Here is a 23819-nt window from a genome sequence, read left to right as displayed (position 1 = left end):
TCCAGGAAGAGCAGGCAAGCAGGCACTTTGCCAGGCAGCTGCCAGCAGCGTGCACTGCTGTCTTTCATGAGAAAAAGCGCCAGCGTCCCGCTGCCAGAGCAGAGCCATCTTGCCCATTAATCAGGACTTCAGGGTTCTTGGAGCCGTCTTAGCTACTGCTTGGCACAAGCCCTACTCAGCTTACCATCACCTGTCTGCCTTGAGAGCTGGCCCCTCCTGGGAGGCTGGAGGAGGGGAGGGGAGGGGAGGGAGCTGCCGCCAGCTCATCCCAGCTCCAGAGCCTGTTTCAGGGGCCGAGGCTGCCCCTCTCAGTGGGGCCCCAGGAAGCACTTGGTTAGGATCAGTGTTGTTTTTGTTTTTTAAATTTTTTAAAAAAGATTTTATTTATTTATTTGACAGAGATCTCAAGTAGGCAGAGAAGCAGGTGGGCGGGGGGGGGGGGCGGGAGCAGGCTCTCTGCTGAGCAGGGAGCCGAATGTGGGGCTCAATCCCAGGACCCTGGAATTATGACCCCAGCCGAAGGCAGAGACTAACCCACTGAGCCACCCAGGTGCCCCCAAGATCAGTGTTGTTTTTGTTATGACTTTTGATTTTCAACTTTAAAAAATTTAGAAAATGGAAGCTGGACCACTAGTCCCCGGCATCCTTCTGAGGAAGAGGGGAGAGGAGCAGGGGCAGGGTGTCATCAGAGCGGGGCGTGATCTGAGAGCACTGTGACGATAGAGCCCCCACTGGTCCTGCTGCCCCTTCCTGCACTGAGGGCTCAGCTGGCTCCTCGAAGGGCCACAGGGGCACCCAGGGACCCCCCCCCGCTGAGATGGAGCCTAGTCACTGTTGTGCTGCTTTTAGCCCCAAGGGAGGTCACCACTGCTGGGGTCTTTGTCTCAAGGGCCTGGCTTCTGCCCTGTAGACAGACGTGCATACACCTGGCTCCTTTTCTTCTCATTCAGGGGAGGATAGGAGAGGCAGACCCCTCGGAATCTGGGTGTGGCAGGGGCCACCCTCACCCCCTGCCGGGCAGGTGCTCTAGCAATGCTGGTCCCCATAGTAGAGGGACCTGAGACATCATCCCTTCCATCTCCCAGTATCTCGACCAGAGGAGGCTCTGGTTGCCCACCTCTGCATCTCTCTGCCATTTCCATTGCCACTGCCATCCCCAGGACCTGCCTGCCCTCTCCAGTCAAGCTCTCGGGCTTTGCTCATCTCCCTAGAAGCCCCCTCCCAACACCATCTGGGACACAGACATCCCAAGCCTCCCTCTGTGACAGAAACCTTTGAGCAGTATAGTTCTGAGACGTTCTTTGGGGAGGACCTCATACAGCTCAGATACCCTGGTAATTTGGAAAAGAGTTGCTGAGTGCCACACAGCTCAGCCAGAATTAACATGCATTTTGCCAAAAGAACAGAGTTGCCCCTCATGTCTTCATCCACTGCTGGGCTAGGTGCTGTCCTGGGATTCTGAAGGGCACTGGGAAGGAAGGCAGCAGGGCAGCAAGGGCACCCCCGTTCGCTTCTGGGGGTTCTGATTGGCTCTCATGGAGCCAGAGTTCCTTGGTTTGCTGGCAGAGCTTCTGACGGTGGTGGCCACTGGGCAGTGCTGTGCTTAGTGGTCTCAGTGTTGGCAGTCACAGGGCATGGCTGTGTGTGCCATGTACATGCTAGCCCAGCGATTCTGCAAGGGAGCACATATTCTCACTGCTTTCCAGTTGAAACAGGCCCAGGGGGGCAGAGTGGGCTTTGGATAAACAGCCAAAATGGGGCCGGCCTGGGTCCCTTCTTTGCACCAATCATGACTGTCTCAACAGTCCGTGTTCCCTAGCTCCTTGGCTTGCTGTCCCCTGGGTGTCTTGGGAGCAGGCATGGATGGTAGGTGTATCCCAGAGGCGTGTCAGCCCTGCAACAGGGCCCATTCCTACCTATACCAGGTTTGCCCTGTCTTCCTGAGGTTCAGAGGATGCAGGGAGCTCTAGAATGTTCCACTGGTCCAAGGGGCAAATGCCCAGGCGGGCCCTGCTCCTTCTAGGGGCCCCTTCCTCTCAGCCTGCCAGTCGCTGCTGGAAGAGGCCGGCATTCAACAGTCGCGCCTTGTCTCCTGAGACCTCTGTCTTCGCTCCACCCCAGGATCAGCCTGGGACGGACCACGGTTTTAATTAGCCTCGTTTGGGGATGGCGGCTTGGAAGCCCTGGGAGGTGAATGCGGCCCGCCTTGCTTTTGGAATCCGCTGCCAGTGGACACAATGTAGCTGTAGCAATGAAAACGAGGGAGAGAATGGCCCACAGGCTGGGCTTTTTAATTGGCACCGTCCTCCCGGCCCTGCGCCCGCCTGCTGGCCCTCCTGGGGCTCTGTTTGGGCGGCCAGACCTGGGCCGCGAGCGGTGGAGCCTTTCAGAGCATCAGACTGATTTAAGTGGCCCCGTATAGATGCCCGCAGCCCTCGCTGAAAGGCGCGGCTCGGTCCCCTCGTGGAGGAGCCCTGGGAATGTGTCCGCCACCTGCGTGTGGTGAATGGCAGTAACCGCCCGGAGCCCCGCCGGGCAGCCTGGGCTTCAATGGGCCCTGGGCCCTGTCCGAGAGAAAAGGTTTTTCTAAAGCTGCAATTAATTTCTTTCCCCCAATCAATTGAAGGTTGCTTTCTTGTTTTCAGGCGGGTGAGCGGGACGCGTGATTCTCTGCTTCCCCGCTAACCTGGGCGCCGACAATTGACGTCCGTCTCAAGAGACAGAGAGTGGCTTTATTTCTCACCGTCTATGGAGGACGGGACTTTTTTGTTTGTGTTGTGTGTGTGTGTGTGTCCCTCTCTTTTTCTTTCTCTAAGATCATCTCAAGCTAATAGTGAGAAAAAAGGCATGTGAGCGATTCTGCCCAGGCAGGTCCCACAATACCTTCTGGAACGTCCATTTTTCTTGCTTTCATGGGAACACTATGAGGTCTCTCTTGGAGGGGACAATGGCAAGATTAAAGAGGGAGGGAGCGTGAGGGAAAGCGGGAAATAGAAAGGCTGTTCAGCCGGACCGCTGGAGAGCTTTATGCCGCAATTTAAAGGGGTTTATCCTGGACGCCCCCGACCCTGCCAGCATGATTGGCGGAAACCTCTTGGTTTCTACTTAGTTTTGCAGTGAGAACCAGTGTTAAGTGCAAAAGAGAGAAAAGGCCACCCTTTCTTTCAGGAGTCACTCTTGTGTTTCTGCAAACATAACTGTGAGGGTACATATGTCCGGGTTGGGTACTGACCCACAGGATCTCAGGTTCCTTGTTCACATGGGGACACTGCTGGCAGGATGTCAGCCTGGCTGCTGTTGTGCCCAAGCCGGATGCCTCTAAGCCAGCCTGAGCACCGTCTGTCTCTTAGGCCGTCAGGATGCCCCCCCCAGGCCGGTCCTCCTATGGAGGGGAGGTGCCAGACTTGAGAAGTGGACTCCGGGACTGTCTGGGCCTTGCCAGGCGGCGTGACTGTCACGGCAAAATCCCTCCGGCCCCTCTGCCCCGACCTTGGAGCTGGCCTGCTCTGGCCACGGCCTCCAGGAGAGGTTTTGGCGAGAGGGGAAGGTCTGTCGCTGTGGGTTTGTCCATGGGCGTGGCTCAGCTTTCGCCCCCTCTTGTCTGGGGCCCCAGCCTCGTTAGGATCCCTGACCTGCTTGCTGGGCTGACTGCTGCTAAGCCTCGGCACAGTCGGTATGTGCCGCCCCGTGCCCCGAGCCCAGAGACATGACCACTGGCTGCAACTGCAGTGACCTGCCGCTTAGGGCCCCCCAGACTCACTGTCCCCTGAGGCTCACGGGGTGCTGTGTGCGCACGCCGTTTCATTCAGATGGAGAAGGGCCAGTCTTGCTCACTGACCTTAAAGGCTCCTCAGCTTCCTCATCCCAAAGTGGAGGCTGAACTTTGCCTCCTGGGGGGCTCCGCCTGGGGGTCCTAGGGGAGCAAGTGAAGCCATGGGCACGGAGTCTCTGCTGCCTCTACTTAGCAGGTGCACAGTTGAAGGGAGCATGTCAGCAGTTGGTTTTCTTAAGACCCATCTACGTCCGTGCTTGGAAGACGGAGGGTGGAAGGAGGCCCAGTGGCAGGGACCTCTCTTGGGGTTGGGTCAGCCTCTGTCTGCTTTTGTTCTAGGCTGTGGTGGCAGCTCCTGCGGGGATCTGAGAACCTTATCGCTCGAGGCCCCCGTGGCTCCGGGCTCCCCATTCCAGGAGAACGCGGGCCTCTGCCCATGATACACAGTGTGGTTGCCCCTTTTGTGGCAAGCCACTTGCAGATGGAAAGTGAGGGACTTCCCCCTGGGTTCTGTGCTTTTTCCAAAGTGTTACACATTTTTATTTTTGCAAGAGAGAAGTAGGCTCATTTCCTGACTTGGGCTCAGCCAGTGTTGGTGTGAGGCCAGAGGCTGGGGCCCCAGGCCTGGAAGCTGGTGGTCCGGTGGTGGGCACGTCCTGTGTCCCACTGCAGCTCACCTCACCCTTCTGCACCAGGAGGGCCACTGGGGGTCAGAGTCAAACGGACCGTGTCATCATCAGTGTAGGAATTACAGCATCTTGAAGCAATTACAAGATGGCGGTGCTGTGTGCGTGCGCGCATGCATGTGTGTGTGTGTGTGAGTGTGTGTGAGTGTGAGAGGGCGACAGATGCATGCACACATGCATATGCACGCATTTATATCTAAGGGAGAGAAGGGAGCGAGGGGAGGGCCGAGGGCCGACCTGGAGCCCCCAGCAGGAAGCCTGGGATTCTGTGCGCATGGAGGATGTTGTGAGGACGCTCGGCTGCTTCCTTTTGTTTTGTCTTGCTGGTTCGCTGCCTCCTTGCACTTTCAGCCGTTTCGCCCTGACACATCATTCATCACCTGGGGGAGGGCTCCAGAGGAAAGTAATATACTCACGGCCTTTGCCCTTTCCTCCCATCTGGCCGAGGGCCTGGCCCCGCGTGGGGTCAGCCTGGGCACACCCTCCCGCCAGCCTCTTGCCTGGCTGCCACCTCGCTGGTGTCCTGGATCAGAGAGGCCCTGTCCTCCTTACAGCACCTGGGCACCCGGCCTTACAGGCAGACCGCCGGGGTTCGGGTCCTCCCCAGTTGCTCCCCGGGTGGCTTGGACCCTCCGACACCAGTGGCACAGCGGCCCCTGCGCTGGGGTGGCTGTGAGGGTTCAGAGGACAGTCCCTGTGAAGACACTCGCCATCAGTACTCAGTAAACATTAGCCCTGCTGTCATCGGAGGCTCCGCAGCTGTTAGGACACAAGAATGAGCCCCCAGAAATGCTGACTTTGTTCCCGAGCAAGATAAGATTCTAGGGGATGACGGGCGGAATTGACGATCGCTCAGCCTTGTGAGTCTGTTTTCTGTACATGAAGAAAGTCTGGACTTGAGAGTGGTTTAGGGCAGCTCCCAGCCCTGCACATTCCCCAGGAGCTGTTTGGGAGCCCTTGTCCCTTTGGAATATCAGTACCAGGTGAGGATTGCTGGTGGCTCTAGGTGGATAGAAATCAGGTTGGGTTTCTCTTCTGAATTTCTATGGCATGATGGGTAAGGGCACAGGCCTTGACCAGACAGAGCTGGGTTGAGCCTGGCCCAGCCACTGCCCCCTCTATTAGAGTTTGTGGAATCAGCCTTGGGCTGTCCAGGCATACACGGGGCTGCCGGCAGATTCTGTCCCTTGGTTGTGGGGGTGGGGTGTGCCTGGGCATCCACCTCAGGTAGATTAGCTCGGAGGGTGAGGGCTTCTTGGGCCTTCTAGGAGCCTCTTGAGATGTGGGTGCTGTGTTTGTGTATCCTGCCAAACATTTAAACAGTAACGAACAAAGGAGAAAAAATAGAAAGGGAAAAAATAAGCCTATCAGGAAATTAACAGTTATGCCGAGGTGTGTCCCTGAGAAAGTCAAAGGGACGGAGACCCGCCCTGGCCAGCGCTTCCGGAGTCTGTGGTCAGGCCTCCCAGTGGGAACTACATTCTTTTGGCACAGGGATGCCTTAATGGGGCCATCCACACAAGGTCAGGGTCATGATTCCCATCCTGGCTCTAAGAGTGGAAATGACTCGTCCAGAGTCCCTAAGCTAGAAAACGCAGATGCTGCCATCTATCTGGGTATGTTCTGGGCCACACCCTTTCTGTTGAAGCTGGGCCTCCTCAACAGGCCTTTATGGGCCTCCTGGGACCTCTAGTGCCCTTTAAGCCAGTGTCTCCCAGATGCCTGCCCCTGGCCTGGACTCTGGATTTCCTGCTGGTTAGGTTTGGCCTGGTCCTGTAGGAGAAGCCAGAGCCCCCTCCCATGCTGCCCCATCCTTGTAGCCCTGGAGCCCCTGCGCTAGGGGTGCCCGGTCAGCAGAGACCGAGGCGTGCCTTGAGCTGGTGTCCACGCGCGTCTAGAAGTCCAGTAAGCACAGCGCAGCCTTCCAGATCTGTGCACCCTCTGGCTTCTGTGGTGGCTCCAGTCATTCTTCCCTGCGGCTCAGAGGAGCCGGCAATAGGGGATGAGACCTGCTCAGGTGACCCATGGGGCCCTGGGCAGAGTTGGGACTCTGAGCCAGGTCTGCTGTCCAGCTACTCCGAGATGCAGGCCCTGTGTGCCGCAGCATTGGATCTGGTTGGAGAGAGGGAACTGGAATGCAGGTTGTCCTGGGAAGGGCACTGGTGGGCAAGAGACCAGGATGAGTCCCCCTGGAGACTCTGCCCTACCCCAAAGTGAAGCCCTCAGGTGAGGCAGTCCTCTCATGGGGCCTCGGGCTTAGGAGGACCAGGACCCCATGCACTGCGTCCCTGCCACTCCTCTTGGCTCTGAGGGTGGGGACAGCCGGCCCTGAGAAGCAGAATGTGCCCAGGAATGTCCTGCCGCACCCAAGGCCAGCAGGCATGTCCGTGGCCACCTGCCGGGCTCGGGCAAGCCAGGACATGCTGGCTGAGCCCGGCTGGGCCGCTGCTGCTCCTCACCCCCACAGGGCTCCGCTGGCCAGTGTGGGCCCACGCCGGCCCTTTGCCCAGCATGCCTGCGATTCAGCTGTCACCGTGAGTCCGGTGGGTGAAAGGCTCTCCCGCCGCTGCTTCCTCCTGGCGCCTCCATCCTGGCACAGCTGGGCACCATGAAGGGCTGTCGAATCCCACGGAGTCGGCCCACACGTGATCTGATGTTATCGCCATCACGGCCCCACGAGAGCAGTTTTAGTTCCCCATTTTACAGACAGGGAAGGCGAAGCTTAAGTTGCATAAGGAACTGAGGGAGACCTGGCCTGGCGGCAGGGGCAGGGCTCCCCTGCAGCTTGTGGCCGCTTCAGCCTTGTGCCCGGGAGCCCAGCCCGTCCCTACAGAGCCTGTTGGTCAGCCCGTGGGTGTGGGCCTGGGGGCTCCAGGACGGCGTGCGGGAGGCCGGGGAGGGTGTTGTGGCTGGGCTCCAAGGGGGAGAAGGAGGTTTGTGAACAGGGTGATCCTGGCTGGGGGAAGGTAGCCCCAGAGGGAGCTGAGGGGGCAGGGGGGCCGCGGGCAAGGTGGGAACAGGGCTGCTGGGGCTGCTGCATTGAGGTGTTTGCTCTTCGCAGAGACTCGAGGAGGAAAGTCCTGGGTCAGGTTTGAGCCCCGATGAGCTGAGAGGCCCCTGAGGACATTCACGGGACCCCCTAGGTCTGGAGCTTAGAACAAGGTCTGGCCTCAGAGCGGCCGTCTGCGGCCGCTGGGGCCGAGGAAGAGTTCTGATTTGGATTTGGGGCCAGGCCTTGAGTCGTGTCAAACCTGCTTGGGCACAGCGGCCTCCCAGGGCAGAGCGGGGACACCCTGGGCTCAGGCAGAGTGACTCTGTCATTGCAGAGATGGGCCCAGAGCCGGCAGGACTTCCCAGGGCACACCCAGCGAGTGGCAGCCTGGAGTCCAAGGCCAGGTGCCTGTGACCCCACCAGGGGCGTCTTGGGTTACACTGTCCTCGGAGGATGCTTGTTGCCTTCTGCAGCCTGCTGGTAGGCCGAGCCAGCAGGGGCGACCCTTGGGACGCACCCGTTCCCAGAACGGAGGGCAGATGGAGGCCCAGAGCAGGGCGGGTTTGCCCGAGGCCCTCCTGAGCGGTGCCTGGACGTCGTGTCTGATGCCCCTTCCTCGGACTGTTCTCCTGCCTGCAGCGCCTTCCTGGGGAGCCGTCGCCCTTGGACTCCTACCCTTTGACCGAGTCACAGATCTGGGAGGGGGCCCAGGTCGTCTGCCACAGGCAGCTTTGTGGTCAGTGAGGGGCTCCTCTGGGTTTAGGGAAGGAGCCCAACTTCGTGCTGCGAAAGTGAGGGCAGCTTGACATTTTGTGCACGTCCTCTGGGGCCTCTTCTCAGAGGAGTTTGGCAGAGCAGGGGACCCCTTCTTCGGGGCTCCAGGACATCCCTGCTCCCCAGGCTTGCCCTCTCACTCTGGCTACATCGACAAGCACCGAGTGGTGGGAGAGCTGGTGCTGTCTGTGACCAGTCGGGATGCTGGCTCCTGGGAGCGAGCAGGGGTGTAGGTACCCCCTGGGAAGCCAGGCTCATCCCAAGATGGGGAGCCCTTGTCAGCTGAAAGGGGCAGCCCGTGAGAGCTTCTCGACGTCGCTTCTGTAGTTTTCCACGTGATAAATCGGTGGTTGTGTTCCTGCAACGTTTGCTTACCTTCATGGTTCACATTTTATTGCCAGGGAGGAAAGAAGCCGTCTCCCTACCCAGCTGACAGAAGTGTGGCTGAATTTGACACTTGGAACTTCGTCTCTGCTTCTCCTCTCTCTGTCAGATGTAGAAATACGACGACGGCAGGTGGAAGCGGGGGCTCTGGGCCGCACAGCACGATCCTGGACGCCAGGCCCAAATGTCTGTCTCTGGCGTGTGTCCTAGAGTCCCCTCCCGTGGGCGCCGGGGCTGGAGTGTGGCAGGCTTGAGGGGCTGTGCCTCCCCATCCCCTTCTGGCAAACTCGCAGCCTCCTCGTAGCGCCTCCCGCTGGCAGGGCCTGGCAGCTGCTCCGAGCGGCTGACACCCACCAAACTGCACGGGGGACGGCGGCGTCGCGTGGGAGAGCAGGGGTTCGGGGCACCAAGCAGCCCCCCAGCCCCACCTTGGGTTTGCCCACGAAGCCTGGCCCTGCTCCCCTGTGGAGCCGGAAGCCCCAAACCAGCTTCTGCCCGGCGGGCAGGGAGCCACGCGAGCCTTTGCGGCAGCGAGATGTTTTCCAGGGATGCCCCGGCCCCGCCAGCTATGTTCTGTGAAGGCGCCCACCAGCCGCGTGAGCACGCCCGCTCGCCCGCCGCCCACACGCAGATGTCTGGCACATGTGTGGTCCGCTCGCCCGTTCGGGGCTGGTGCTTCTTGGTGTTTTCACATCCCATGCTTGTATGAACCTCAGATTTAATTTAGTGATTATTAAGTGCAGGCACTCGGGGCTGGTAGGGGCTTTTCTTTCCTGCCCAGTTCTGCAAAGTTCCATTTTCAGAAATGCACAAGCCTAGTTCCTGCCAATAAGAAGGAAAGTAAAAAAGAACTTTGATGGAGAAACATCAAAATGATTTAATATGGAGATGGGGGGGCCTCCTTTTTTTTGAAAATGGAAGTGACCATTTGAATAAGATTTGGGCCTGTGGGTCATCCTTCTCTGAATTTCTAACTCAGTGTGTATTCTCCTCTTAAAATTAACATACACATACATATATATCTTGTTTTTTGATAGTACCTTAATGTGTTCAAAAATTAATAGTGGAGAGTCTTGCCTTCAGGTTAACTGCTACTTTGTTTCTTGTGATCCTTCTAGAAATCCTTTATGCAAATAGAAGCAGATGATAATTTCCCTTTTTTTTTCCTCTCTCTTACACAAAAGATAACCTGCTTTATCTACTCTTCTGCACTTTGCTGTCTTAAAATGATAGACCCGGGAGGTGTTTTGGTGTCAGAGCCAAGCTGCAGGATGTCCTGTCCTGTGACTATGGCCCGTCTTTCCCAGGCCACCCTCCCGGGCCCTCGAGCCAGTGCAGGCATGCTCAGCAGTGAGCTCCAGAGCTCCTGTGTCCTCTCAGACATGGCACGTGGGTCCTCCTGGAGATGCAGTCCACCAGGAGGGCCGCACGGCCACGGGTGGCATGTGTGTGTCACCTTGAGGGTGTGGCCCCAGTGACGTTGTAGGAGCCACGCACCCTGATGGTTTCTGCAGGTGGCCCGTGTCCCCACTGACACACACTGGCCACATGTGAGTTTTGCCAAGTGATGAGTGACACATGGTCTCTCCGTGTCATCTTAGTTTGCCTTTCCGTTAGCAGTCAAGCCTCTGTTCTTTGTCTCTCTGAAAGCTGTTCAGGTGTCCTGAGCTGGGTTCATTTATCTTTCTAAAAAAGTTGAGTTATTATTGCTCTTTTTTTCTTCTCAGTGGTGTATTAGGGAGATGAGTTTTTCTGGAGTATGAGTTATAGATCTTGGTCTCTAATTTGTTCTTTGTCTTGGACTTCGCTTTTGCCATTTTTTAACAGCTTTATTAAGATACAATTCACATGCTGTACCCTCCACTCATTTAAAGTGTACAAGTTCAGGGGTACTTGGCTGGCCGAGTGGGTGGAGCATGTGACTCCTGATCTCAGGGATGTGAGTGAGAGCCCATGTTGGGTATAGAGATTTTTTTTTTTTTTTTTTTTTTGACAGATCACAAGTAGGCAGAGAGGCAGGCAGAGAGAGACAGGAGGAGGAGGCAGGCTCCCCGCTGAGCAGAGAGCCTGATGCGGGACTCGATCCCAGGACCCTGAGATCATGACCTGAGCCGAAGGCAGAGGCTTTAACCACTGAGCCACCCAGGCGCCCTGGGTATAGAGATTTAAAATGCGTTTAAAAAATAAATTAAAAATCTTGGGGAAAAGAAGTGTACACATTTTAGTGCTTTTCATATATTCCTGAATTGGTATATTCCCGCCAGTGTGCCAGCGGGTTACTGTAGCCCATCTTAAAACACTTCACCATCCCCAAAAGCCCCGTACCTCCCAGTAATCACTTCCCATCACCCTCAGCCGCCCCCCCAGCCCCGGACAACCTAAAATCGACCCTCCAGACCGGAAGTCGCCAGTTCTGGACTTTCCATGTAAACGGGATTATGCGGCACGTGGTCTCTCGTGTGGCTTCTTTACTCAGCCTGGTGTCTCCACGGTCCCATCTGTGGCAGCAGGTGTCAAGGCTTCTTCCTTCTGTGGCCGGACAGTGCTCCATCATCCAGACAGACTGCATCTTGCTCATCCATTCTTTGTGGGTGGACAGCGCAGTTGTCTCCACGTTGGGGGCGTGGTCAGTGACGTCCCCGTGAACATCGTGCTCTCGTGTTTGTGTGGACGCGTCTTTCCTTCTCCTGGGTGTGTACCTAGGGGTGGAACTGCTGGGTCACATGGTAGCTCTGGGTCTCACATTTTGAGAAACTGCCAGACTATTTTCCCGAGTGGCCATACAATTTTACATTCCCTCTGGTGCTTGTGGCATTTTTTGACCTGTGTATGTTTTTATCGAATTTACTATTTTATGAATCTGGATGTTGAGTTTGAGAAAGGTCCCTCTATCCCAAGATTATAAAGAAATTCTCCCATGTTTCTGGGCCTTATACTGCAGTGTTTGGCCCTCGTGGATGGACTTTGTCATGGATGTGGCCCGAGTATGGGGCCAGCTTTTCTTTTTCTTTATTAATGGCCCCCGTTCATCTCAACACCAGCGACTGAAAATTCCATCCTTTACTGTCTGCTCTGAGATGCCACCTGCACGGGTGCTGAGGCACTGAGGGGATGTCTTAGTCTCTGCGTGTCCTCACGTGGTAGGGAACTCTTCATTATTAAGGCTCTCATGTATGTCTTAGCATCTGGTAGGAAGAGTGTCTCTCTGTTCCATACAGTTTTCCTGATTAATCTCTCCTGTTAATTTTTTTTTTAAAAGATTTTATTTATTTATTTGACAGAGAGAGATCACAAGTAGGCAGAGAGGCAAGCAGAGAGAGAGAGAGAGAGAGAGGGAAGCAGGTCCCCCACCAAGCAGAGAGCCTGATGCGGGACTCGATCCCAGGACCCTGAGATCGTGACCTGAGCCGAAGGCAGTGGCTTAACCCACCGAGCCACCCAGGCGCCCCTCTCCTGTTAATTTTTTAAAAAGATGTTATTTACTTGATGGAGAGACAGTGAGAGAAGGAACACAAGCGGGGGGAATGGGAGAGGGAAAAGCAGGCTTCCTACTGAGCAGGGAGCCCTGTGTGGGGCTCAATCCCAGGACCCCAGGATCATACCCAAGCCAAAGGCAGACACTCAACCACTGAGCCGCCGAGGCACCCCTCCTGTTTATTTTCCATTAAAAACTTGAGATTCACTTTGTTTGAAGATGGTTGGGGTGGGGGTTTGTGTGCTATTGATATTTTAGGTTGGGATTGCATTCAGTTTAGGAATTCACTTGGGGAGAATTTACACATTTTTGAGGTCCAGGTCTTCCTGTCTACAGCACACTGTGTTACTCTACTTCATGCAAGCCTGCATTTGTGTTCTTGACAGTTTTCTTTGTATCATTTTGGCCAGTTTTTACATTTCTGTTCCCAGAGATTTTACCTTTTGTGTCACTGCCGTGTCTTCTTACATCTGAAAGCAGGTTTGGATTAAAAAGGGCATTTGGGGGGCGCCTGGGTGGCTCAGTGGGTTAAGTCTCTGCCTTCGGCTCAGGTCATGATCTCAAGGGTCCTGGGATCGAGCCCCGCATCGGACTCTCTGCTCAGTGGGGAGCCTGCTTCCCCCCTCTCTCTGCCTGCTTCTCTGTCTACCTGTGATCTGTCAAATAAATAAATAAAATCTTTAAAAAAAAAAAGGGCAGTTGGGGACGCCTGGGTGGCTCAGTTGGTTAAGCCTCTGCCTTCGGCTCAGTTTATGATCCCAGAGTTGTAGGATCAAGTTCACATTGGGCTCCCTGCTCTGTGGGGAGTCTGCTTCTCCCTCTGCCCCCACCCTGCTCTCATGCTGTCTCTCATACTCTGTCTCAAATAAATAAAAATTTTAAAAGGGCAGTTGGATTTGGCCACCTGTAGTTTAGATTCTGTTCCAAAACCTGAGCCCTCTGGGCCCGAGTGAGGTGCGGGGTGGGTGGGGGTGGGCGGGCGGCAGGAGCTCAAGTTTGCCGGCACCTTCATTGGCCTCCTTGGTGCTCTCGTTGCAGTCATTTCTCCAGACAATGCTATGACTTTGGGGCTCTTCTTAGCCTCCTGGTACAAATGAGAAACTGAGGCTCAGAAGTTTAATGATTTGCCAGGGTTCCGCAGAGGACACCTAGGAGCTGGGATTCCAGCCCGGCTTGTCTAGCCTTTTCTGGGCCGCTGTTCTGCCTGAGGACCAGCTGTTCTCCTGAGCACAGCCTGGAAGTCAGAGGTTTGGTTGCATGTCAGCTAGGCATGCGACTGGGGGCGAGTCCTATCCCTGGTCTTGACCTCAGTCTGCCAGTCTGCAAAATGCAGTTGTTCAGCTGGTTGACGATTTGCTCATTTTTCCAAAAAGGATCTTCTTTCTCCGGAAGCCACTATTTAGAACAGGGACACAGAGCTGCGAGGGCCCGATGCTCTGTAGTCCTTGCTCCCTGTGCCCCGATGTGGCCCTCAGATCACCCAGCTCCAGGCATCTGGGCAGAAACCATGCCCTTCCATGCCCTTCAGTCCTGCTTCTGTAGGAGCTGCCCCCGACACCCTATGCATCCCGGCAGCGTGAGCCTTGGCCCCTGCCAGAGCCCTTGTGTGCTTTGGAAAGGCCCCTGGACTTTTGTTAGGCAAGGAATTCTCCTTACTCCAACCCGGGAGCGAGGTGGTTTCACAAGTCTTGTCCTGAGTGTGTGCTGGCTGGGACGCATGCCGCAGAAACAAAATGTTTGTTTTCTGATTGCCGGAGCGCTGGAAGGCCCTTTCGCATTGGCTTCCACACCTTCTGTGTCCGGGCGGGCCATCTGCCCCCTGGGGTCCCGGTGCAGAAACCCTGTCTGTCACAGTGTGGTCTGGGGCGGGGAGCAGGGCACCATTCAGAGGGACTGCCGGGCTCTGGGCCACCAAGGCCTGTTCTTGCCCACTGCAGCCTGGGGCTCTCCGGGCTGCGCAGGCGCACAGGCCGAGCCAGGTGGGGCTTACTGCGTCCTCCCTTATACTCCCAGGCTGCTTTGAGCTCCTCGCATGACCCGGCACCCGAGCCAGGCAGTGGGGGGCAGGGTCAGGGCTGCGTGGGCTAGGCATGGCACACACGGGCTCATGGATGGCTTCCAGAGGGGATGATGCAAAGATGGGTTTTGGTGGGTGAACAGGAGCCTGCCAGGTAGAGAGGTGCTCAGTAAACATGTGTGGCCTCTGCGGAAATAAATTGTGGAAGTGGTGGCCCAGGAAGCCAGGGACATCCTAGTAACTGCCAGGGCCGTCATTATGCCCCAAAGATAGTTGCTGGCTCCCTGGCATTTTGATTCTAGAACCTGTGATCTGGGAGAGAGCCCCAGGTAGCCAATGCCAAATCAGCAGCGCTCACTGGGCCCCAAAGGCTCCCCTTGGGGCAACTCTGTTTCCTATTTTTGCGGGCCTATCTGGGTTTCCCTTGTTTCTGTGGGTAGAGAAACAGTCCAGGCTCGAAAAGGCTGCCTCTTGTAGAGTCCAAAGGTAAGCATTTCATAGAAATGGGCTGGGCCTTGACACAGGCCTGGGCGAGCAGCTGACCCGCCCGGCACAGAAGTGTGAGCTGGGCTGTGGCAGGGGCATGATGATAAGGGGCACAGAGCAAAGGGCCAGCCTTTACAGGGCCCTGAGCAGCAGTGTCCAGCGCAGGCCATGCCGCTGGGCTCAGGCCTCTCCAGCCCCAGCGTGTCACCCCGCTGCCCCCCGGCCCAACAGTGCTGACCCTGGGCAGCCTTGGCAGAAGCTGCCCCCCCACCCCAACCTGACTCCTTGGGCCCCGGGGCTTCCTCTTAGACAGCTGGCCTTCATGCAAAATTCAGATTTGCCAGAGATGGATTCTTGTTTGGCCCAGCATGTGCTGGGACCTTTTTTTCTTCTCCGAGATATGAAAAACAATAGGAACAACAACAAAGGACAAACCCACCGCCAGGAAATCTCATGTCTTCCCTCCTTAGTTGTTTCTGTGCCAACTTCCAGCATAAATGAGACTTAGAAAACTTCCAGGCTGCTAGCCATCCTCGTGGTCTGGTGTTCTCTCGATGCTTGGAGAGTTGTGTTCTCATCAGAGTGTCTGTTTGGGAAGGAAATGCCTCTGCTTCGCCAGAGCCCTGGACCCAGCAACTTCCAGCAGAGCGGCTGCAAGGCCCCGGGCAGCTCAGGCCAGGAAGGCTCTGGGTCCGATGATCCTGACTTGTGAGTTGGGCTTCTTTAGGGCCCTCTTTCTAGAAGGACTAGAGGTAGCTCCCTCAAAATCTGTGACACAGAGAGATCTGGAAAGCTGGATTGAAAAGAGGGGGACAGGCTTCCACGGAGGAAAAGCCAGGTGTGCTTGTCTAGTCCAGCATCCAAAGCTGGAGTGGGGGGCTCTCGCAGGGCTCGTCTGGGAAGGCGTGCACCTCGGGGAGCAGGTGTTGTCCCAGTTCAGTGCTAGCTGTAAGGCTCTAAGGCGCTCTCTGTGGGGACACTATGCCCAGGACACAGAACAGCCCAGGAGAGGGGTCCCAGCAAACAGCCGGCCGTGCTCCTGCAGCTGGTCTCTGGCCAGGACCTACATTGCTGTTCTGGAAAGTCAACAGTGGGGGAGCCAGACTTGGGTCCACTTCCTCCCAACTCCAGAAGCTCCGTCCCAACTGGTCTACCGCCCGTGCTAGGTTCAGGGCCTAGGGGGGTTCAGGGCATTGGGCGGTGGCCAGGGAGACGGGAATGAGAACAGCTTGCCCTCTTTAGGGTAGGACAGTCCCGAGAAAGGGGACCTGGCATTCCAAAAGCCACGTTTGCCCTTGTCCTTGCGTGGGATTCCCCCACCCCTTCCTCCGCCCTCTGGCGTCCTGGAACTCTTCTCAGACGTCTGTTGTTTCCCCATCCGCCAGACTTAATGCTCTGGGTCTTTGGTAAAGCCTGTGGAGCAGTTCAGCTTGTAGACGATTCTGGATTCCCTCCCTTGTGCCCCTCTAGGCTAGCATTAAAGCAGTCACACTAGAGGAGGGACGTGAGCTTGGGGCCCAAGTTGGTGCGTGCAGCATGTTGGGGCTGAGTGTCTGTTGAGGTAACATGGGTTTCCTGGGGGCAGGAAACCAGTCCATCTGGAGGGACTGTGACCTTCCTGGACCCGCCACAGTGTGGGTGGTTGGGAGACGGGGGAAGGACTGGGCGTAGAGAAGGGAACTGGGCCTGGCAGATGAGGCGCTGTTGCAGCCCAGGATCTGCTGGGCCTCTGTCTGCAAGGAGGACCACACAGACTTTCACTGGGGCTGCACCGCGGAAGGTGAGGACCTTGGTCTCTGTCCCCAGGGCCGGGCCAAGGCCTCTCACCCAGGAGGATGTAGGACTGTGGAAGAGGGGCCCATTGCTCCTGGCTGTGAGACCCCGGAGGACGGTTGGGGCAGGCTGGAATGTGGCTGGAGCTGAGGTCTGGCGGGTCTGATGGGAAGATCTTGACATTTAGGGCTCCTTTTGGAAGTTGTCCCAGACTCTAGGACTGGGGTGCTGAGCAGTGTTTCCAGCCACTAGCCTGAGGCCACGGCAATGGCTGCTTCTGATCTTGGTTACCTGAGCAGGCCTGTGCCCAAGTGGGTGGCCAATCCCTGGGCCAGGGCTGGGCCTCAGGAGAGCAGGGTTTGGGGTAGGGGACTGTTTGTCCCGGAGCAACCATTTCACCGTGGAACGATGTGTTCACGTGGCGCTTTGAACTTGTTAGCAGCTTTCCCCAGACATTTTTGAGGCCCGGGCAGCGTTCTTCTGTGGGAGCCGGGCTTCTGGGGAGCGTGAGCTGCCAGGAGAGGCTGGGCAGGACCCTGCCCCCAGGGTGCGGTGGGCACCAGGTAGCCCTGGGCCCTGGGTGTCGGCACAGGGTAGGCTCACCGGGGCTGGAGTCTGAGCAGGTCGCACACTGCCACGTTGTGTCAGTCACATTCCTCCCTGGCAGATGGGGCTTGCCTCCAGCTGGGGCATTCAGCGGGCTGGTCTTGTTTTTTCCAAGACTGTGGCTGAAATGGCTGAGTTTTGAGTCAACAAAGTTTTCAAGGTGACATTGGCTTTGCAGTCAAGCAGCAGGTGCCTTTGAGGACTTCTGGGGGGTGGGGTTCGGTGACACCCTGGGGTATGCTTGTGACAACATTCGCCAACCACACCTGGCAGATTGTTGCCCTCTTGCAAAGCAGAAAGGACCCCGTTATCCCAGCCAGCTGCCGCAGGGTGGCCCCAGGTGCCCTGGGCCACCCCTTATCTGCCGGGTGGGCTGAGGTCCATAGCTTGGAGGGTCTTGTGTGAAACCTTGGTACTCATTGGTGGCAGAGCCCAGGTCTGTGATAGCCTGTCCCTCCTCAGCTCTCTCCAGGGACTACATTAGGCAAAGGCAGGAAGGTCCCAGCAGACTGGGGTCCCCAGCACCCTGCTGCTGGTGTGGCTAATGTTTAACCTGATTAGTGGGCAGACACAGACTGTCACATTTGCCATAAAGCCAGACACAGAGTCCTCCACCCCCTCCACTTGCACCTTTACCCTGCTGGCCCCCCACCCCAGGATCTGTGGGTGGGGCAGTCCGAGCAGCCAGGGAGGGTGAACACAGACTCGGGAGCATTTCCTGTTCAGGTTTACGCCAGCCTTCCCACTGTTGCCACGTTGGGGCTCCCAGCAGGTGTCCGGCATGCTGGGGTGAACGGCCGTGGGTGATCCCCGGGGCCACTGCCTGTGACCCCCTTCGTAGCACATCCGGCTCACATCAGACATCATTACTCTGTAACAGGTGTCACTCGCCAGTCACGGCATGTCCTCACACAACACAGCTCCTCTAGGGCGAAGAGGCTGACTGCGCAGCCCGGCCAGGAGGGCCGGGTCGGGCTCCTCGGGTACCTGGGCTCCAGACACGTCCCCACCTCACTCCTGCAGTTCCTATGCGCAGAGCATCCGGGGACACGGGCTGAGGTGGAGGTTGACAACCCTGTCCAGGCAAGGCCATCCGCCCACTTCCTTCTGACCTGGCTCAGGTCTAGGCAGGAGAAGAGAGTGGCTGGGAGGCAGAAGGGGCCCCCGAGACCCTCCCATCGCGGGCATCTGGGGCCTCCACCTGCCAAGAGTCAGGTCACGTTCTAGTCTGGGAGCCGTCCCCAGCTCTCTGCAGTGGTGGGGAACAGAATGTGCACCGTGTGGACAGAGGCCTTGCCGAACCCCATGGTGCCCCAGGCCAGGGGACGGGAGGGCCCCCAGTCCGCGGGGACCGTGACCTGGGCTTCCACCAGGCCTGGGCCAGCCTCACAGCTCTCATTGGTGGCCCGGCCCTTCTCTCTTTGATCCCAGCGCTCTCTCCCAGAGTCCCGCAGCGCGCGCACACACGCACGCACGCCCGCCCTCTGGGCTTCACCTTTCTTGGTTAATCAAAAGATTCCAAGGAAAGCAAACCCATGAGACCAGTGTGCTCCGGAGCATTCGGGAACAATGAGCGTGCCCAGGACAGGCACAGCCACCTTCCTCCAGAGAGGGCGGCTTTTCTTCTCCGTTGGCTGAGCCTGTTTCAGCCGCTCACTGGCCGTGACAGCCGGTGGTCATCCCTACTGCAGAGTGTGTGTGGACACCGCAGCCTGTGAGAGAACCGGGGCCCTTGGGACGCGCCCGTGATCTCGGTGCTCCTGGTTCCCACCTCACACCCCAAAGGCCTCTCCTCTGCCCTCTAGCCCATCTCTCCTTGGGTCCCCTTTGAGAGGAGACTATATGGCTGCGAGGCTGTGGGCACCCCCAGGCGTCGTAACCCTTTGTCCCGATTCGTGCTCTGTGGTAAAAGCAGGCGTTTAACCTCACCCACTTGTGCATAGGACTGGGCCTGCCCCCTCTTGAGAACAGGTGTCCCCAAGCACCACCTGCCACTCAGGGAGCCCCCGGGCTGCCTCCCTCCCCGGGCTGGCCTTGGGGAGGCCGCACAGGCAACATTTGGTAGGCAGCCTCCGTTTCCCACTGGGCCCTCAAAGAGCCCTACAGAACAGGTAGGGACCATTGTTTACCTCTTAACAGGTGAGGCAGCCGGGGCCAGGGAGGCTGAGGGGTCTGCTTGAGGCCCCCGGCGGGCGAGCCCAGCGACCCGGCCCGCAGAGCTGCGGCATCGGCCAGCGAGGGCCTGCTGGAACGGCTGGCGGAAGGGAGGCGCTGCGTTTCTGCCAGCTCACCCTGGGGAAGGGCAGTCTCTCGGGGTTCAGAGCCCGGCCTTCTCGCCGCAGCTTCCCTTCGCCTGGGTGGTATCAAGCTCGGGCCCTTTCCTTCATTCGTGGGGAACTGGATTTTGTGTGTGTCAACCCGGTGTTCACCGGCCGGGGCACATTTCCTCATGCCCACTTGCCGACGGCTCCTCCTCTTGCCCGGATGTTGGAGGAGGCCGGGCTCTGGTGGGCCTCCACCCGCCCAGCGGACCCATCACCAGGTCGCCCCAGGGGCTGCAGCCGGCCGTCTGGGCCGCGCAGCCCTTGGGTTTGGGATGGGCGCGGGACCCCGGCTGACCCGTGTGTCTGTCTCCCCACAGAACTGTCAGACCTTCAGCAGCCTCAGCTGCCTGAGTGCGGGGATGGAGGACTGCGGCCCGCACAGCCCCTTTGCCCTGCACGTCAGCAGCACCAGGTCCTGGACCGCCTTGCTCTCGGCCTCAGCCTCCAGCCTGGGGGGCAGGACCCCCGCCGGGACCCCGGTCCCCGAGCCTCTGCCCCCAGCCTTCGACGACCAGCTGGCCTGCAAGGAGGAGCAGTGCTGTGAGGAGTCGGGCGGCTGCGGCCTGGGCGACGGCTGTGCCAGGAGTTGGGGGCCGGCCTCGGCCTGGCGAGACCGCGGGGCAGCCGGGAACAGCCCCTGCTCCCTGGATGGCGAGTTGGACATTGAACAGATAGAGAACAACTGAGGGGCGGTGGGCACTTGAGGCGGGGAGCCCCCCGCAGGCCCGGCCACGCCGCACAGCTGCCCGCCCCCGCGCCTCACCGGCACAGCGGCCACGGCCATCCATGGGGCCGCCGGACCCCAGAGCAGCTTCCTGGGCTGGGCCCCTTCCCCCTGTTCCTCGCCGGCCACCCTGCCGGGTCCCGCAGGGTCCGCTGCTCTGTGCTCTGTGGGGCTGGTGGGGGCGGGCGCGTGCTCAGGGCCGTCCGGCTGGGTCGGGCCCTTCCCGGCCTCCTGCTCAGGTTCATTTCCGGGGGGTCGGCCCCACAGCTTCCTTCGCTCTGTTGTAATCCGTGCCTTCTCTCCCAGGTCTCCCTGCTTCAGGCTTGGGAAGGTTCGGGAGACGCTTTCCTCTGTAGTAACATCAGAACCATTTGGCCTTAATTCGAAGTGTGGGAGACAGAGGCCCTGGGGTGCCGGTGTGGGGGGGGCTCTCCATGTCGGAACTCTGGGGGCCTGGGGAACAGCTCGGGCTGCTTGTTGGAGGCGTCTGCGTTGGGTAGACGTGGGTGGGTGTGTTGGCGAAAAGACAGAACTCCTTGTCTCTCCCGTGGCGTGGAGAGCCTGACCCCGTGGCTCTCTGCCGCTCCGTGGCAGCCATTCTCTGTGGCCAACCTGTCCCTGAGGGATCAGCTTGATTCAGGTGAGTGGGGAGAGGTCACCAGTAACGGGCAACCTCTTGAAAACGTCCTCGGGAGGCAGGAGCTGTGAGCAGGTCCGTGCACCCAGGCCCTGTGCACATTTCAGGGGTGGAGGCGGCCTGTGGGCTGCTCTGGGGGGCCTGGACCAGGGACCCGCAAGGCCGCCTGCCATATTCTAAGCACACTGGCGCTGGTTGGTGGGATGCTGGCCTTCATCCCAGTGCACCCCCCGCCCCTGACAAGCACCCCTGCTGCTCAGCTGGGGGAGCAGAGCACCTCCGCGCGGCGTCCCTACTGCAGGCACGGAGCGCAGGGAGCATGCATGGTCCCCAGCTCCAGGCACCCCTGCGGATGCCCTGCTGCAGGGGAGCCCGGCCCCCCCACCCCCCAACCCCGACCCCCTGAGGTTTCGCTCTCAGGAAGCCCGGCTGGCAGACACACCACACGGGCTCTGCTCTCTTGGACTCTGGCTTGTAGCAAACTTGGCATCTTCCTCAGACAATAGCAATTTTGTCGGCTTATGAGCAAGTGGCTCCTTTCCCCACTACGGCTAAAAATAACCGGTGTATTCTCTTGAGTTTGCTGACATGTAACAAAGGCACATTCGTAGTCTCCTTGCTTTTGCTCATCTTCTGTGGACAGCGAAGGCCTCACGTGCACAGAGTGAGTATGAACGGTTCTCACTCTCTTTCCCCAAAAGAAAGACCCTGTTTGGGAAACTGTACTTACAGCTTCACTGTTTGCCTCGATGAAAAGCGTGGTGCTCAAGTTCTAATTTCTAGGGTGGTGGTTCTTAAATATCAGCCATAAGATGCTTGTAGAGAAGATCTCAATTCAGTGGCCCTCCCAGATTGTGTTCAAAGCCCCAGGTCAGATAGCATCATGGTTGTGTGGACACAGGGAAGGTCCTGGGGCTGGAACCAGTTACCCTTCAGTGGCTCCCACCAAAGGCACGTCCCCTCAGGACCCCGAAGAGCCAAAGCAGGGAGCCAGTGGCTCTGGGTGGGCCTGCCATCTTGCCTTGTCCCCACGTAGTGGGTCATGGAGGCCACATCTTCTTAGAGCAAAGCCAGCAGGGGCTGGGGTCATTGAATTACGAATTGGGAGAGCACACGCTGGTGACTCCTGTCCTCAGAAACCTTGGCACCCAGTACTGGCACCCAGCCCACACCAAGAGGGGCCATTAAGGGAGTATGGCCTCTTAAAGCTCCTTCCTGTGGAAGGAGAGGGGGGCCCCATCTCCTGGTCCACAGCACAGTGAGGGACCGAGGTGAGCCAGACGGGCCTGGGTGGTGACCGCCCCCCCCCCCCCCCCCCGGCTGCCTTTCCTCAGGGTCAGCTGGGCAGGCACCTGAGGTGGTGGGTGTGTGGCACAGCACCGTGGGGCGGGCGACCTGCCTGCATACCCCACCCACCAGCTGCTTCCCCGTTCTCAGGCCTTGTGGCAAGGAAGGCCAAGCCTTCCCACCTCCGCCCAAGCTGGTCCTGTCGACCCTCAAACCCAGTCCTGCGGCACTTTCGGGCAAAAGTTACCCCAGCCCCAGGCAGGGTTTGGCCCTCCAGCCTCCTCAGGCCCCTCTTTGCTGTCCTCACTCCCGCCAAAGCTCCTAGCGCAAGCCCACAGCAGCAGCCGGGGGAGAGCGGCCACTGTCCCTTCTGCTCCGAGAAAGAAATGCCCTCCGGTCGTCTCACGTTCCCCTTTGACTAGAGCGCCCACCCCGTGCAGAAGGTGCCGCCCCGCCATCCAGGCAGGCGTGTCCCACTCGGCCCTGCTGACGCCGGGACTTCTGGTCTGGAGGCTCTCGGAGGGAGGCTCGCCCAGGGGCTCCCCCTGGCTGCGTGTGCCTGTCCCCGCGGGGCCGTGGGCGGGCTGGCAGGCTCGCCATGAGGAGCCCCGTCGGCGTCCAGGCCCTGCCTCTCCTAGGGGATGCCTGTGAGCTCCTGCCTCCGAAGGAGACCCAGGGAGTTCCGAGCTGGAAGGGAGGCCTGAACTAGCCGCCTGCCTGCCCGGGGACCCTGAAGGACAAACGCAGGGTTGTGGATCCCAGAGAGCGGGGTGGGGAGGAGAGGCTCCCTGTTGCGTGTGTCCCTCCCTGCTCTAGAAGGAGGATCTGCTACGGCCGTAGGACTCACAAGAGCTGCTGTCTGCCCGCAGGGCCTGGGCCAGGCCGGGGTCCGTGGCCTTAACCGTTTACCACAAACCCTCTTGCCTTACTCGCGGTGGAGGCCGGGGCTGGCGCGGGGCCTGTGGGCAGACACGACGGCCAGGCCACGGGGGCGCTTGTGCCGATCATCCGTAGATTTTCATTCTCAGAAAGCCTTACTCATCATCAAAATGTTTGTAGCAGGAAAGTTTTGTGAATTTGTACGCGGAAAGAAAATTTAAATAAAGGAAAAGTCCACGTTGAAAAGAAAATCCCAATGTTCAAATTGGTGCACAGGGCAGCGCGCGAGCTCCCTGCTTCAGCTGAGGCTTCCCTGGGCGGCGGGTTCGGGGCGCTGCGGGTCTCAGGGAGCTTCCGTGGTATTTAACACAGAGCCCTGGACGCTCTGCCATGGGCCCAGCCTGCACCTCCACATCAGCCCGTGAGGTTCAAGTCATGCGCACTCCGTGGCCAGCTGGGCCGTGGCTTTCGTGGCCCAGGCACTCCGCCCCCCACCCCGCCCCGTACAGGTAGTGATGCCGCATCTTGCCACAGCCGCACAGCTGGTCAAACATCTCCCGTTGGCTCCAGTCAGAGAAGACATTGCTTAATCTTTAAGGAGAAAATGCAAACCCCCCCCCAGACCACAGCAGAGATCTCGTAGCCTAGGTAGGATAGTCTGTTCTAGCATAGTCTCTTTGGCAAATAAGTTGTGTTTTCAGTGCGTGGAGGAGATGTCCCAGGGGCTGCTGGGGGGGCTGTAGCGTGCTTTCCCGAGGCGTCCGCCTATGGGGCTGCTGAACCCCCAATAGTGAGGCAGCTGAAGCGAGTGGCGTTGGGCCAGCCCGCCGGCGGCCGAGCCACATGTGTGCAGAAGGCACTGGGCCTGCACCCCCCTACCCCGCCCACGGCTGCCTGTCCTCCCACGCGGGCCACGACTGTCTTGCACTAGAGCCGCTCTAGTCTCTCAGGAATTTGCTTGTTACTCTTACTGTGTAATAAAGCTTCCTGGTTCAGTATCCAG

At 58.4% G+C, this 23819-nt stretch overlaps 1 protein-coding gene and 1 long non-coding RNA gene across 2 annotated transcripts in view; both read left to right on the top strand.

Annotated features, from left to right (window-relative positions):
* FAM53B (family with sequence similarity 53 member B) overlaps positions 1-23819 on the top strand; it is a 72915-nt gene extending 49096 nt beyond the window's left edge. The window contains exon 4 of the mRNA XM_047702332.1: positions 19607-23819. Coding sequence (XP_047558288.1) covers positions 19607-19975 — 369 coding nt within the window. The 3' untranslated portion in view covers positions 19976-23819. The remainder of the gene's footprint in view (positions 1-19606) is intronic.
* On the top strand, positions 539-10292 carry LOC125084680 (uncharacterized). The gene is made up of 2 exons (XR_007122666.1): positions 539-6074; positions 6926-10292. It is a non-coding gene; the product is annotated as an uncharacterized LOC125084680 (long non-coding RNA).

The sequence above is a fragment of the Lutra lutra genome, chromosome 14 (genome assembly GCF_902655055.1).
Source record: "Lutra lutra chromosome 14, mLutLut1.2, whole genome shotgun sequence".
NCBI lineage: Eukaryota > Metazoa > Chordata > Mammalia > Carnivora > Mustelidae > Lutra > Lutra lutra.
Note: the sequence above shows the minus strand (reverse complement) of the source record. Positions and strands in the feature narration are given on the sequence as shown.